General features: G+C 49.1%; 1 protein-coding gene across 2 annotated transcripts in view; it reads left to right on the top strand.

Moving 5' to 3' along the window:
• The window catches only part of STAMBP (STAM binding protein), a 21261-nt gene extending 12095 nt beyond the window's left edge, over positions 1 to 9166 (top strand). For both annotated transcript variants that reach the window (XM_019514381.1, XM_019514382.1), the window contains exons 5-10: positions 2508 to 2865; positions 3902 to 4026; positions 4571 to 4708; positions 5193 to 5305; positions 6010 to 6109; positions 7004 to 9166. In XM_019514381.1, the coding sequence (XP_019369926.1) occupies positions 2508 to 2865; positions 3902 to 4026; positions 4571 to 4708; positions 5193 to 5305; positions 6010 to 6109; positions 7004 to 7060 (891 nt within the window). In that variant the 3' untranslated portion in view covers positions 7061 to 9166. The remainder of the gene's footprint in view (positions 1 to 2507; positions 2866 to 3901; positions 4027 to 4570; positions 4709 to 5192; positions 5306 to 6009; positions 6110 to 7003) is intronic.
• The last annotated feature ends 4422 nt before the right edge of the window (positions 9167 to 13588 follow it).

Here is a 13588-nt window from a genome sequence, read left to right as displayed (position 1 = left end):
GCATTAACTCTACAAACCTTCCAGGGCAAAAAATAGTAAAGGAAGGGAAAAATAAAAAATATTCTTGGAATCCAAACTCAGATGTCTCCAGGTCCCAGAGAGGCAGTTAGCTCATTTGCATCCATAAAATCTCTTATGCAAACTAAAAATCCCGGTTCCCTGAGCCTCTCCTCAGAAGTCATGTGCCTCGGCCCCCTAACTGTTTTCATTGCCCTCTGCTGGACTCTCCAACTTGTCCACATCCGTACTGTAATGAGGGGCCCAAAACTGGCCACAGAACTCCAGATGTGGCCTCACCAGTGCCAGATACAGGGGAACAATCACTTCCCTTGACCTACTGGCAACACACCTGCCAATGCAGCCCAGTATGCTGTTACCCTTCTTGGCAACAAGGGGACACTGCTGACTCATATCCAGCTTATTGTCCACTGTAACCTCTGGGTCCTTTTCTGCAGAGCTGCTGTCCAGCTAGTCAGTCCCCGGCCTGCACCAGTGCATGGGATTGTTCTGTTCTAAGTGTAGGACTTGGCACTTGTCCTTGTTGAACCTCATAAGATTTCTTTTGGCCCAGTCCTCCAATTAGTCTAGGTCTCTATACTCCCCAGCTTGGTGTCATCCAGAAACTTTCTGAGGGTGCAATCCATCCCATCTTCCAGATAGTTAATGAAGATACTGAAGAAAATCAGCCCCAGAACTGACCCCTGGGGCACTCCACTTGATACTAGCTGCCAGCTAAACATTGAGCCATTGATTACTACCCGTTAAGCCCAACACTCCAGCCAGCTTTCTATCCACTTGAAAGTGCATTCATCCAACCTATGCTTCTTCACCTTGCTTGTAAGAATGCTGTGGGAGACTGTAGCAAAAGCCTTTCTAAAGTCAGGTTGGTCAGGCATGACTGTTCCTAATCACCTTCTCCTTGAAGTGCTTAGAAATGGATTCTTTGAGGACCTACTCCATGATTTTTGTAGGGACTGAAGTGAGGCTGACTGGTCTGTAGTTTCCTGGATCCTCCTTGTTCCCTTTCTTAAAGATGGGCACTATATTTGGCTGTGTCCAGTAATCTGGGATCTCCCCCCAAATACCATGAGTTTTCAGAGATAAAGGCCAGCGGTGCTGCAGTCACATCAGCCAATTCCCTCAGCACCCTCAGCTGCATTGCATTTGGCCCCATGGACTTGTACACACCCGTCTCTTCTAAATAATCCCTAATCTGCTCTTTCATCACTGAGGGCTGCTCACCTTCTCTCCAAACTGTGCTGCCCAGTGCAGTAGTCTGGAAGCTGACCTTGCCTCTGAAGACCAAGGTAAAGAAGGCATTGAGTACTTCAGCCTTTTCCTTGTCATCTGTCACTAGGTTGCCTCCCCCATTCAGTAAGGGACCCACACTTTCCTTGAATTTCCTCTTGTTGCTGACATACTTGTAGAAACCCTTCTTGTTATCCATCACATCCTTTGCTAGTTGCAACTCTAGTTGTGCCTTTGGCCTTCCTGGCTTCATCCCTGCATGCCCCAGCAGTATTTTTATATCCCAGGTTGTTTGTCTAAGCTCCCATTTCTTGTAAGCTTCCTTGTTGTGTTTAAGCTTATTGAAGAGCTCTCTGCTAAGCTAAGATGGTCAGCTGCCACTTTTGCTATTCTTTCTGCCCATCGAGATAATTTGTTCCTGCATCCTCAATAAGGTTTCTGTCCTGTTGATGTTCATGCCCACCCTGCCCTCACTAGCCTGTGTCCTAACCCCATGTAAGGTCTCTGGCTTTGCCATTCAGAAAGGCAGCAGGCAACAGAAGGCAGACAAAGATGGAAGCTCTTGGATCCTATCTGTCAGAAGCCTTATCTTGTAGGCATGTAATGTATAGTTGAGGATGATTTTGTCTTGAGCAGGGGGCTGAACTACATGACCTTGTGAGGTCCTTTCCAGCCTGACTTTCCTATGATTCCTACCATCTTAGGAAAATAGGGCAGGAAGGGACCTCACAAGATCATCTAGTCCAGTCCCCTGACTAAACCAGGCCAGCCAAGTGTCTGTCTAACCTGCTTTTGAAAGTTTCCAAGCATGGAGAATCCACAGTCTCTCTAAACAGGGTGTTCACATGCTTGACCACCCTTAGAGTCAGAAAATTCCTCCTCATTGCCAACCGAAATTTCCCCTACTTCAGCTTGAGGCCATTGCTCCTAGTCCTGTCCCCTGTAGCCACAGAGAAAAGCCTATCTCCATTCTCTTCGTAATCCCTGTTCAGGGATACAAAGGCAGTTAATCAAATCCCTCCTCAGTCTTGTCTTCTCCGGAATAAGTAACCCTAGTGCTTTCAGCCTTTTCTCATAAGTCATGAACGTGTTCCTGGGTGACTTTACCCTGTGTGTGGATAAATAGTTTCAGGGATGATTTTGGCTGAGGAAGGGCCCATCTGAGGGATCAGTGGTGCAAGGACATAGCTCATTTGTCACGTGACATGGCCAGATAGGGTCCTGTCCTGATGTCCTTCCACCTATGTTTCTCTTTGCAGAAGAAGGAGGAGGAGGACTTTGCACGGAACCTCGCCTTGCAGCAGCAGCTGGAGGAGGAGAGGCAGCGAGTGGCCCTGATGAAGCAGCAACAGGCAGAGCAGGAGCAGTTCCATGCTTTTGAGGAGATGATCCGACGGAAGGAGCTGGAGAAAGAGCGACTGAAAATCGTGCAGGAATTTGGGAAGGCTGAACCCAGCCCAGAGGGACCCCTGATCCCTGGTGTGGAAAAGCCTCCCACTGACCTAACACCAAAGATTGGCATCCTTCCCGTTCCTCCCTCAAACCAAGGCACTTTGCCCAAGCCTCCTGCTGTGGACAGATCATTGAAGCCTGGAGCTTTGGGGACCCTGCAGAACAGTTAGTATCTCTTGGAATTCATTATCCTGTGTCAGTGCTACTGATTCTTGAACCTAGCTGGGGAGGTGGGAGGGCAGTGCTTAACTCCCTGTAGGGCTGATGCCCTTTGAGCACCTCAGGAGCTTGTCTGAACTTTTAATATCAAGAGCCAAATTCAGGGCAAGGGCTGGGTGCTGATGGAGGTCAGAAATTGGTAATCAGGATGGGGATCTGGGTCAGGGCTGACTTGTCCCTTGATTTATTCTTCCCTCATCCACCTTTGGGGGTGATATGGTTTCAGAACAGCTCTCACTCCAGAGGGTGAATTTAAGCCATGCTCCAGACCTGGACCAAAGGCTGCCCCTAAATGATCCAACTCTAAGCCAACCCCTGGTCAACAAGGCTGCTGGATCTGGAGGCATCAGGGTAATGATGGCTCTATCACTCCTTTACGTGCTGTTGCCTCGTAGTAGCCCCAGTGTTGAGGCATGGCCAGGCTTTGGTGATGCTGTCAGAAGGAAGAGCACAGTAAGTGTTTTACTGGGCTGGTCAGTCCCGCCGCCTGGCTTTCGTGCTCTGTGCTGATGGGGTCACTTGATCAGTGCTCCATCATGACCAGCATTACTTCTCAAATGAAAATTAAATGCCATTATAAAGAACTTGGGTGTAGACACTTGTTTGGATGCATCCATCTCTAGAGAGGCCAGTTACATCATTTATACCTGGAGTTTGGGAACAAAGATCCAACAGAGTGCTGGGCTGGAGCCGGAGCTCATGAGGAACATTCTTGATTCCATCACTAACCCACATGTCCTTCAGAAAGTCTGTCCTTTCCCTGGCTCGGAAATGGGTATAGTCATGCCAGCCTTCTCTTGAGGAGTGCTGTATTTTAAGTATATAGCTTTTACTTTAAATCTCTGCTCCTCAGTTTGGGGGGGTCTGATATAACTTGCCCCTCTCCACCCCACTTTAAAAATTGACCGCGCACAGCCCTTTTTGATGGAGGCCACAACAGATCTGGCCTTATATTCATTTCTATTCCTTCTGTCCCTCCCAGATGTGACTATCGATGGCCTTCGCCATGTCACCATTCCCAAGGAGCTGTGCCACAAATTCCTCCAGCTCGCTGATGCCAACACAGCCAAGGGTGTGGAGACATGTGGGATCCTCTGTGGGAAGCTGGTAAGGTGCTACCCTCCACAGACCCTGTTCCTTCAGTTCTTGGATTTGCTAGAGGCTGGGTAGTTGTCAGTTCTGGCACAGGTAGGGTGACGCGTAAGAAGCAGGTATTGCACACTGTTGGGTTTCCATGTTAACAAAAGAGGATTCTTTCACTCCTCCATCTTGGGATGTCTCCTCCAGAGTTTCCCAATGCTGGAAGACCTCTGTGTCCTTTGGGACCAAAGTATAGTGACCCTTCTTAGATCCCAGAGATTGTGCTGACCCGGTGGCTGGCAGCTACACAGGGCACTCAATGGCTGGGCTGAGCTGCTTTCCATACTGGGGACCTGGCAGCTTTGTAGCTTCTCAAGCACCGTGTGGCCAATGTGCCCCTGTTCTAGTGCTGCCTTAAAGACCAGACCTGGACCCTTGTGCAATACAAGCAACAATGCAAAGCAATGCCCCAGAAGCATGAGAGCCCAGCTTTGCCTTCTTGTGACGCTCTAGCACGGTTGGCTTTGCTGGGTCCAGAAGCACCAAGGCCCCTCTCTGTCTTGTCTTCCAGATGATGAATGAGTTCACAATCACGCATGTCATCATTCCTAAGCAGTATGGAGGCCCTGACTACTGCAACACGGAGAATGAGGAGGAGCTCTTCCTCATCCAGGATCAGCACAGTCTCGTCACACTGGGCTGGATCCACGTGAGTGCCACAACCGTGCCCTTGGCCTGTTTTGAGCAGAGAAAGAAAAGGCCTTTTTGTGGGTGAGGAGGATAGCTTTGTAAGGAGATTGCCTTCTTCTTCAGTATGGTCAGGCTGTGGCACCCAGACGTTGGCTGAACAGAGCACAGCCAATGCTCAGACTTCCCTGCTGATTATCATTGTTCCTTGTCATCAAACTGCTATTGGAAGCTCTGTGAAGTTGTTGTACAGGGCTTGTTGCAATCTGTGGCTCACATACCATGGCCTCACCAGCACCCCTGCTGACCCCTGCCCCCCCTCCGTCAGGCCCTCTTGTGGGAACCACTGCAATCTGAAGCAGGGCCCCTTGGGTAGTCTGTGTCCTGGTAAAAAAAATAAAATAAAATAAGCCCCTACCCTTGGAGATCCTCCCTCCCTGTCAGCAACTGTAGCCACATGGAACACCTCCCTTGGCACCGGATTTCACTGGTTCCTCCCCCTGTAGACTCACCCTACCCAGACGGCGTTCCTGTCCAGCGTGGACCTGCACACACACTGCTCCTATCAGATGATGCTGCCTGAGTCTATAGCGATTGTGTGTTCACCAAAATACCAAGAGTAAGTATGGGCAGGGGTGGGCTTTGGAAGCGTGTCTTGGAGTTAGAGCAAAAGGCGGGTCTTTCAGAAGCACTTCTGGAACTTTAACCAGGTCTAAACCCCAACCCTGGAAGGTTCTGATGGTTCAAGTACAAAAATATCAGTACAGCTCTCCAGGGCTGTAGCTACAAGCATCTTTATGTTGGTGTAACAGGGCAGTGTAAAATCCCACCCCTAAGTATGGGTACAAACGATGCACATATGTCTGTCACTAGCTTCACAAAGCCCGTAGTAATACTTGCTCTTGGATCACTCGAACAGATCTGTATAATGGGATTGAATCTAATGTGGGAAGGCTGGGATCAGGGAGGTCAAGGTTTGATTCAGTTTCCAGCTCTTCCACTGACTTCACTGTATAACCATGGGCAAGCTACTTCAAGCCTCTGTGCCTCAGTTTCCCACGTGTAATAGGAGGGCAATTCTTCTCTTGTCTTGTTTGTGTATGCTGGAGAGCTCGGCAGATGGATTTGTACAGCACCTAGCACAGTGGAGCCCTGACTTCACTTGGGGTCCCTGGGTATTATTGTAAGGCACCTGATATGTGGGTTGACCTGCTAAGGCAGAAGCAGAATGAGAAATCATGGAATAGGTTGGGGTAGTCCAGTTGAAGCAGCCAGCTTTTCTTAGGAGGTCCAGGCAGTTAAGAAAGTATCTTCTCTCCTTAGAACGGGGTTCTTCAAGCTGACGGACCACGGCCTGGAGGAGATCTCATCTTGCAGGCAGAAGGGGTTCCACCCACACTCCAAAGATCCTCCGCTCTTCACGGTAAGTAGCAAAGGAGAAAGGTCACTGAGAACTGCAGCTCGTTCAGCCTGTTTGTTGCATTACTGGTGTTTTTTTAGCTGCGCTGAAGGGCCAGACCCTGAGACCTGGAAGGAAAGTAATGCATGAGCCTGGGGGTATAAGAGGCAGCCTGGCTTAGGTGATGCACAGGTGGGGCTGGGGACCAGGTTCCTGTGGCCTTAGGTGAGTACTTTTGCCTCTGTGTACCATGGCGTCCCCGCTGGTGAAGGGCTCTACTGGGATGCTGTGGGAAGGCCCTTGGAACATGGAAGGCTGAGTGTCCTACATGCTGAGAGGGAGGCAAGCCCTGTTGGTACCTGGAGGAGATTCACCTGCAAGCCCTGTGCCTGTGTCAAACATTGAATGGGCCCTTAAAGGAACAGTGGGTGCCACAGTGCTTGGTGGGCACTGGAATTGGAGCACCCATGTCTTGCCCCCAGCCATGCCAATGAGTTGCTGAGCTACCCATTTCTCTATCTGCCTCAGCTCCCCAGGTATAAAATAAAAGTGCCAGTGCTGCTTGAATTTGCCTAATGCTTGGGCTATTGATGACAGATGCCTTCCTATCCTGCTTGGGGAAGGACGTAGGACTAATGGTTTCTCACAGGATTTGGAGCAGAGAGGTCCTGAGCTCAGCTCCTGGCATGGCTACTGACTCTCCATGTGACCTTTGTCACATCCCTTCATCTGCCCTGAGTCTCCGTTGCTCCTCTGTATGGAGTGGCTAATACATTTCTATGCTTGACAGAGATGTCTGTGGTAGAGTGGGATTCAGAGACCTCTGGCCCATACAAGCAGCTCATGGCAGGTTCAGTGAAATGGCGTCAAGGGGGCATGTGAATCACTTTTCTGTTTTCCCTCACCTCTCTCTTCCAGACCTGCAGTCACATCACAGTGATGGAGCGGGACGTGGCAGTGATGGATCTACGATAGCCCTCTTGCCTTAACTTGTCGGTTTACTGGAAAGCAGCTACCTTCCTCTTCATCCTAGGGGATCACACCTCCCATAGCCATTGGTATCCCGGTAGTTTCAGTGAAATCGTTAATTTGACTCTGCTGGGTGCTTCTGAGAACTTGGCGTCCTGCACTGTGTCTTGCAAGGGGCTCAAGATGTGAGGAAATATTAACCTAGGATTGCTAAAAAAAACAAAACCTAACACTAAATGGATTTAACTTTAATACTTGGCTGTTCAGCAAATGCATCCTGAGGGGTTTTATGCAAGGAACTGTCCTCCAGACTCCAGAACTGGGACTGAGGAGCCTTCGAGAGGGAAGCACTTTCCAAATGAGGAGCACTGAAAATTCATCTCCTGGGGTTTTTTTTGTTTTTTGTTGCCTCTGTTACTTGTTGGCAAAGCTTTGGGCCTTTCCCTTCACTTTAGATCAAACCCACAGCATCCTTCTCTTAGCCTGTTTTTTCACTTTCACCAAGGTCCTGTTAACACCAGGAGTTCCAGGGTCTGTGTCTCCAAGCTGTTCCATATGCAGTGTGTGGAGTGAAAAGGTCCTTGTGTCTGAGTCTCACTTAATCTTTCCCTAACCTAGTGCTTCATTGATTTGATTTGGGAAGAGGAAACGATCCCAACAGCTTGATAGAAATTTGACACCCTGAGATAACCAAGTGGTGTTGGTACAATGGATTGAGGAACCTGGCTTCAATTGCTATTTGCTGCGACAAACAGGGGCAAAATGGTTTCATGGTGCTGAATGATAGATGGAGATGGATGTGATGTTCTTATTTTATTACTGTATCTGCTCTATCAACTATGGCCATGTGAAGGGGAAGACAGCAACATTGGGTTCTCCTTTGCTACTCAAGTTTCTGTGTCTTGGGTTGTGCTGTCAGTTCTATAGAAGGTTTGTCAAAGAATTCGCATCTTTTTCCCAAAACACTTGGTAACATCTGGCAGCGGTACGGCTGAGAGGGCACTGGCATGAGTCTAACAGTGGCCTCCCTCAGTAACAGGGTATCCCCACTGTGGGAGCATAATGTAATTTAGCAGGGTCTGATGAACTGGGTACTGTACTGGGAGTCAGGAGGCTTTGTATAGTGGCTTGCCTTTTTTTCTCTCATCCATAGTTTAAGGATGATGGGACTGTAACGTGTCTTCAGAGCTTCAAGGAGTTATGAATACAAAGCTCTACTAGCAGCAGTGCAGCTCTCCAGCAGTTAGAGGAGAGCATCCCAAACTTGTCTGGCCAGATAAATGGTGTTGGAGCCATGCCAGAATCAGTTGTTCTCCGATGGGGCCAGCTGCAAAGTTCAAGTCTGTCAGGAGCGGGCAGAGCACAGTCTTAGGGTGTGGGAAATGGCAGAGGTGGGATTCAGACCTTGTACCTCAGCCCTAGGGTGTCTGGGCCACACTTGCATGCAGTTCCTGTCTGCTGGAGTCCAAGTTCATAAGCTCTCCTCTTGCCTTTTGGCTTCTCCTGAGGACAGTCTCCCACTTAAGTATTCATTATGCCTTGAAGTGTCATCCCCAAGCCCCCCTTGTTGCTGCTCTGACATTTCCTCTGATTTTTCACTTGCCAAAATTCACCATCCCCATAAGTCCTGAGGGTTGTTTGCAAAGGCCTGTTTTGCTGGGTGAACGAATAATGCATCATCCGTGTTGGTCGTGTCAGATCCCAATCATATCCCCCCCCCCCCGCCCCAATCTTTGCTGCTGTCTATGTCAAGTATCCATCGGTCTTGAAGGAAGCCAGGGAAAAGCAGGTATCTTTGTGCATTCCCCCTTCATAACTTGCATTACCTTGAAACTCTGATATTAAATGGGTAATCAGTATGAAATGTTAGCAAGCCTGACTTGTGGCTCAGAGCAGTGGCTTTTGCCTTTGAGCAAGTGACATTTCTATAAAGGGCTTGGCCTCCCGCATTTGGTGTTTTGTTCATGTACCAACACATACCCACATGGTGGGGGGAAGGTCATCTGGAATAGGTGTGTAACATGCCCCTACCCAAATGGATTGCTGCGTAATGTTTGGTGGACAGACTCTTCGTTGTACAGTTTAATACAGATCAGTTATATTATCTTGCCTTTTGTTTTGTTTTGCTTTGACTGAGCTGTTTTTGACCAGGGATCTGAGTGCTTTACAAAGGGATTGGGATTCTCATTTCATAGGCATGGGAGTCTCTTGCCCCCAGTCCCATATCAGGGACAGACCCTGGAGTCCTGCCTTGAAGACTTATAAAGCAGTGGTTCTCTACCTTGTTAGACTTGAGGTCCCCCCTGGAAAATGTCAGCTCTTCGTTTTCACTTTTTTTTTGATTGCAGTAAAATACCATTTTTCTGTTGTGAAGAATTTAGAAAGATTGCAGTAGGTTGGAATGTTTTTAACACTACCGATTGCTATGTGAAAACTGGTTTCATCTTGTGAATCGCGTTTGCGCACCTGACATTGTAGGGCATATTTGCAAGGATTTTGATACCTCATGGTTGAGAACCAGTGCTATAGAGGGTCCTGACATCAGAAGAAAAAAAATAGGTAACTGGAAACCTTTGTGGACCTTACTGTAGGGATCTCAATTGGAAAATGCATTGGGCAGAGTCCTTTTATTTTTCCACTTGCTTTTTATCATAGAATCATAGAAGTAGGGTTGAAGGGACCTTGTAGATCTTCAAGTCCGACCCCCTGCCTGGGTAGAAGAAAAACTGGGCTCAAATGACTCTAGCCAGGTAGGCATCAAGCCTCTTCTTAAAGACCCCCAGGGTAGGAGCCAGCACCACTTCCCTTGGAAGTTGGTTCCAGATCCTAGCCGTCCTGACTGTGAAATAGTTCTTACGGATGTCTAATCTAAACCTACTCTCCAACAGCTTATGGCCATTAGTCCTTGTTATGCCAGGGGGCGCTAGGGGAAACAAGGTCTCCCCCAAACCCTTCTGGTCCCCCTTAGTGAGTTTGTAGATGGTCACCAGGTCCTCCCTCAGCCTTCTCTTGCGAAGGCTGAACAGGTTCAGGTCCCACAGTCTCTCATTGTAGGGTCTGCCCTGTTGTCCACATCCCTCCTGAAGTGGGGCGCACAGAACTGGACGCAGTACTCCAGCTGTGGCCTGACCAGTGTCACGTAGAGGGGGAGGATCACCTCCTTGGCCCTGCTAGAGATGCACCTGTGGATGCACAATTTTTAATAGAGCTTTATTCCACAAGTTGCTATATATGAATTCAGGAGACCTACTGATGGAGTAACTTAATATTCAGAGGGAGTAAGGGGTCTGAATCTGGTCCTTGGATGCTCCTTGATGATGAACCCTCCAGAAATCTCTCAAGGTGGATGGTAGGAGGTTCGAGGCAGAGCATCTGCCATATAGAGGTTGTATGTCACAGTTAAGAACTAATTGATTTGAATTTTTTAATATCCCAAAGAATTCCATTCATGTGCCTACATCTGTCGGGTGAGGAGGAAATTCAGCTTCTGAATGTGTAGCCTGGAGTTTCTCCACCTGGCTTATCAGGTGGAAGCGCACATCTGCAGAGATGTTGCCCTGTAGACACCACCCCTTCCTATCACGCAACATCCAAGTAGCCACCACAGCGGTTGCTTCTGTGGTGACAGAATATCATGGGAACATCACAGAGGCCATAGCAGAGAGGAGCAGAAGGAACCTGAAGTCAGGAGGCAAACCATAGCAAGGGAGGTTCCTTCCCTATGCTTCTTTACGAAGCCTGAAGGATTTGTTCTTGTTGCACTGTTGTATCTAAGGGCTGTCTCCTACCTAAATAATGATTTTTCTCAGAACAGGTAAAAAGTCCACGGGAACCAGGTTGTGGAGAGACGTTGGTTTTTAAGGCCTAAAGGGATCCTAACAGAGGTTAGAAAATAGCGTGCGAGACATTCTATGGGAATCCCGTGTCCTCTGAGCTGTGGTTCATCTCTGTAGTGTCCAGTCTTGCCTCTGACTGCAAGAGATGGAGAATGGGGTCCCATTCCCAGGGTGCCTGTTTGTAAGTTGTCACCTCCTTGACAGTCTAAACAGGTGGAGTGTCTTTAGTCTTCTCCCCATCAGGCAGGGTATTAGGATCATTCTCATCAAGGTGTGTGCAACTGTGGCGCAGTTCTGGCTTCAAAGCACAGGTGTGGCCTGGGATCACTTAGAGAAGCCTGTCTTTTTATGACCAGCTGGGTGATGAGGGTTGTTCCTTGCCTCCCCATTGCATGGTTGTTCTGAGGTGCCAGCTGACAGTGAAGCATAGCTGCTTACTGGAGACAGTAAGAACATTTCTTGCTCCTGTTTTGAGGAGAAGGGGGTTGAAGTAAGACCCGGAGAGGAGGTACCTCCAGCAAACCCAGAGGAGACCTCCCAACAAGCCAGCAAAGGACATGAATGCGGTAAAGTCCATTTCTTTCCCACCCCACTGACAGCTGGACAGTTTTTTGGTGGCTGAGACTCAGCATTATGAGTTGTTACATCCTGTGATGATCAACCCAGCCCCAGCCAAGGGGTCTTGGACAGACCTGTAGTTTGGGTTTTACCTTAATTTTTCCCACCTGAAGCATTCATTTACCAGCTTGCAGAAATGCAGGAGCTTCCCTTATGTGGTTACCCAATATCTTGCTCTGAACTCTTAGTGCAAAGAAAACCAAATGGCTTTGTTGCAATGCTATCACTGTCAGCATGCGTGATAAGGACTCTCGTGGGTTAAAGCACTGGCACCAGGGGTCCTGTGGATGTGTGAGACTCTCAGTGTTGGCTTACTGGAAAATAAGTCTTTGCACTTGTGGCAGAGAGAAATATGACACTGTGATCCAAATGCCCTCGAGCTGGAAGAACAGCATCCCATATGTATTTGCTTCAGTGCAACTATTTGAAACCCATGGATGACTGGGGTAGCTTTGTCTAACAATTTTTGGACTCATGGCCTGCAGGAAGTTTGTTTGGCTTCAAGTTAGATGCCTCAGCCACTGTTCTAACAACATGTTTCTACTGCATTAAGTCATCTGGGACAGCAGCTGGGCTGTGTTAACCTAAGAACAGAAGAATTGCCATTTACTTGCTCTGACTGTAGTTCTGTCTTGCCCAGTCTCCTGCATCAAAGTGGCAGGGAGCGGATGCTGAAAGGGAGAGTGAACTGGATATGACCAGGGTTTTTCCCCCTGTTTCTCTCTACCTGGTCTGAGTATGTAGCTGGCCTTTGCCACTAGCTGGTCACTCACAATTATTCATGGTTCTCCCAGATGCAATGGGGAGGACCTGAAAATGCTGGGGCAGAGGTAGGAACCGAACCCAGATCTCCTGCATCTCGTGTCATGTGTGTGAACCACCCTTTCAGCCTTTTGCCAGTTGCAGCTGGGATGCGGTTTCCATCCCTTCAGTACAAGATCTGCCTGGGTTTCTTAAACCTCCGATCACATGCAGTCCAGCATGAGCCATTTGCAGAGTGTCCCAGCATGATATCCACTAAAGCTTTCCTTCCTTGCAGCTGTATATCCACCCAACGTGGGGCACTTCCCAGCCCATCTCCAGGCATCCCTGCAGCCACCGTCACCCTCCCTGCTGCTGCTGTCAGAGCTGAGCAGCGGGGAAGCAAGGGTGGCAGAGCCAGGAGCCCCTAGCACAGTGGGATGCCTGAAATTCCTGGTAGCATCCTCTGGCTGGGGGCCTGCTCTCTGTCAGTGCCTGGCTTCCATCCCAGCCTGCAGGGATACCAGCTGCAAGGAAGGCCCGCTGGCCGGGTTGGAGGAACGTTTCCTTATTAGGCCTCGCCTGGTCGGCCCTGTTCAGCTTGCAGGCTGCTTGCAGCCCCCAGGATTCTGGACCAAGAGCCTGCAGGTTGGTTTCTATGGCCTTCAGGGTGTGGGATGTCCTGCCCTTGCAGTCCCCTGGTTTTAAGCTCCATCCTCTTTTAGGGGGTATGAAGGTTGCTTTCAAAGGCAAAGAAGTTTCTAAATCTTGGTGCGTTCCAGTTTCCCTTGCTGCTAGGGCACCTCTAAGCACTGCTTGCTGTTTCTAAAGTGGTGAACCCCTTGTTAGGACCCTGCCAGGCAATTCTAGGCTGCTGTCATCCACCCTGAGTTGATGGGGTACAGGACAGACCCAGCCCATCATATGTTTTAGGCTTTCTCCGTTCTGCCTCAGCTAAAACTCCAAGTGTCCAGGACACTAGAAACAGAAGCTGCTTCCTCTGCATCTTGCCTGGGATATTTTGTGTGGGCGGTGTCAGTGGTCTGGACAGTGGCCCGGGGCCTGGGAAGCGTCAGAGCTGTTCTAGGCTCTGCCACTGATAGTGTGCCTTGGACATGTTGCTTCATTTATCGGTGTCTCCTGCTCTCTGCATTGCATCTGCTTTGGGGCAGGGATTGCAACTTGCTGCATGCCAGGGAGGCTCCCATCTCTGCAGGAACCTCTGGGTGTTACTATAGCACAACAGTGATCCTCTTGGATTTGATTTCAGTGGTACAATCCCAGCCAGACTCCTGAGCGTCAACCTAGATGTGTGCATTCAGGACGACACTGGGAGGAG

Source organism: Gavialis gangeticus, unplaced genomic scaffold (assembly GCF_001723915.1).
Source record: "Gavialis gangeticus isolate Ggan-Ray unplaced genomic scaffold, GavGan_comp1, whole genome shotgun sequence".
In the NCBI taxonomy this organism is placed as follows: Eukaryota; Metazoa; Chordata; order Crocodylia; family Gavialidae; genus Gavialis; species Gavialis gangeticus.
Note: the sequence above shows the minus strand (reverse complement) of the source record. Positions and strands in the feature narration are given on the sequence as shown.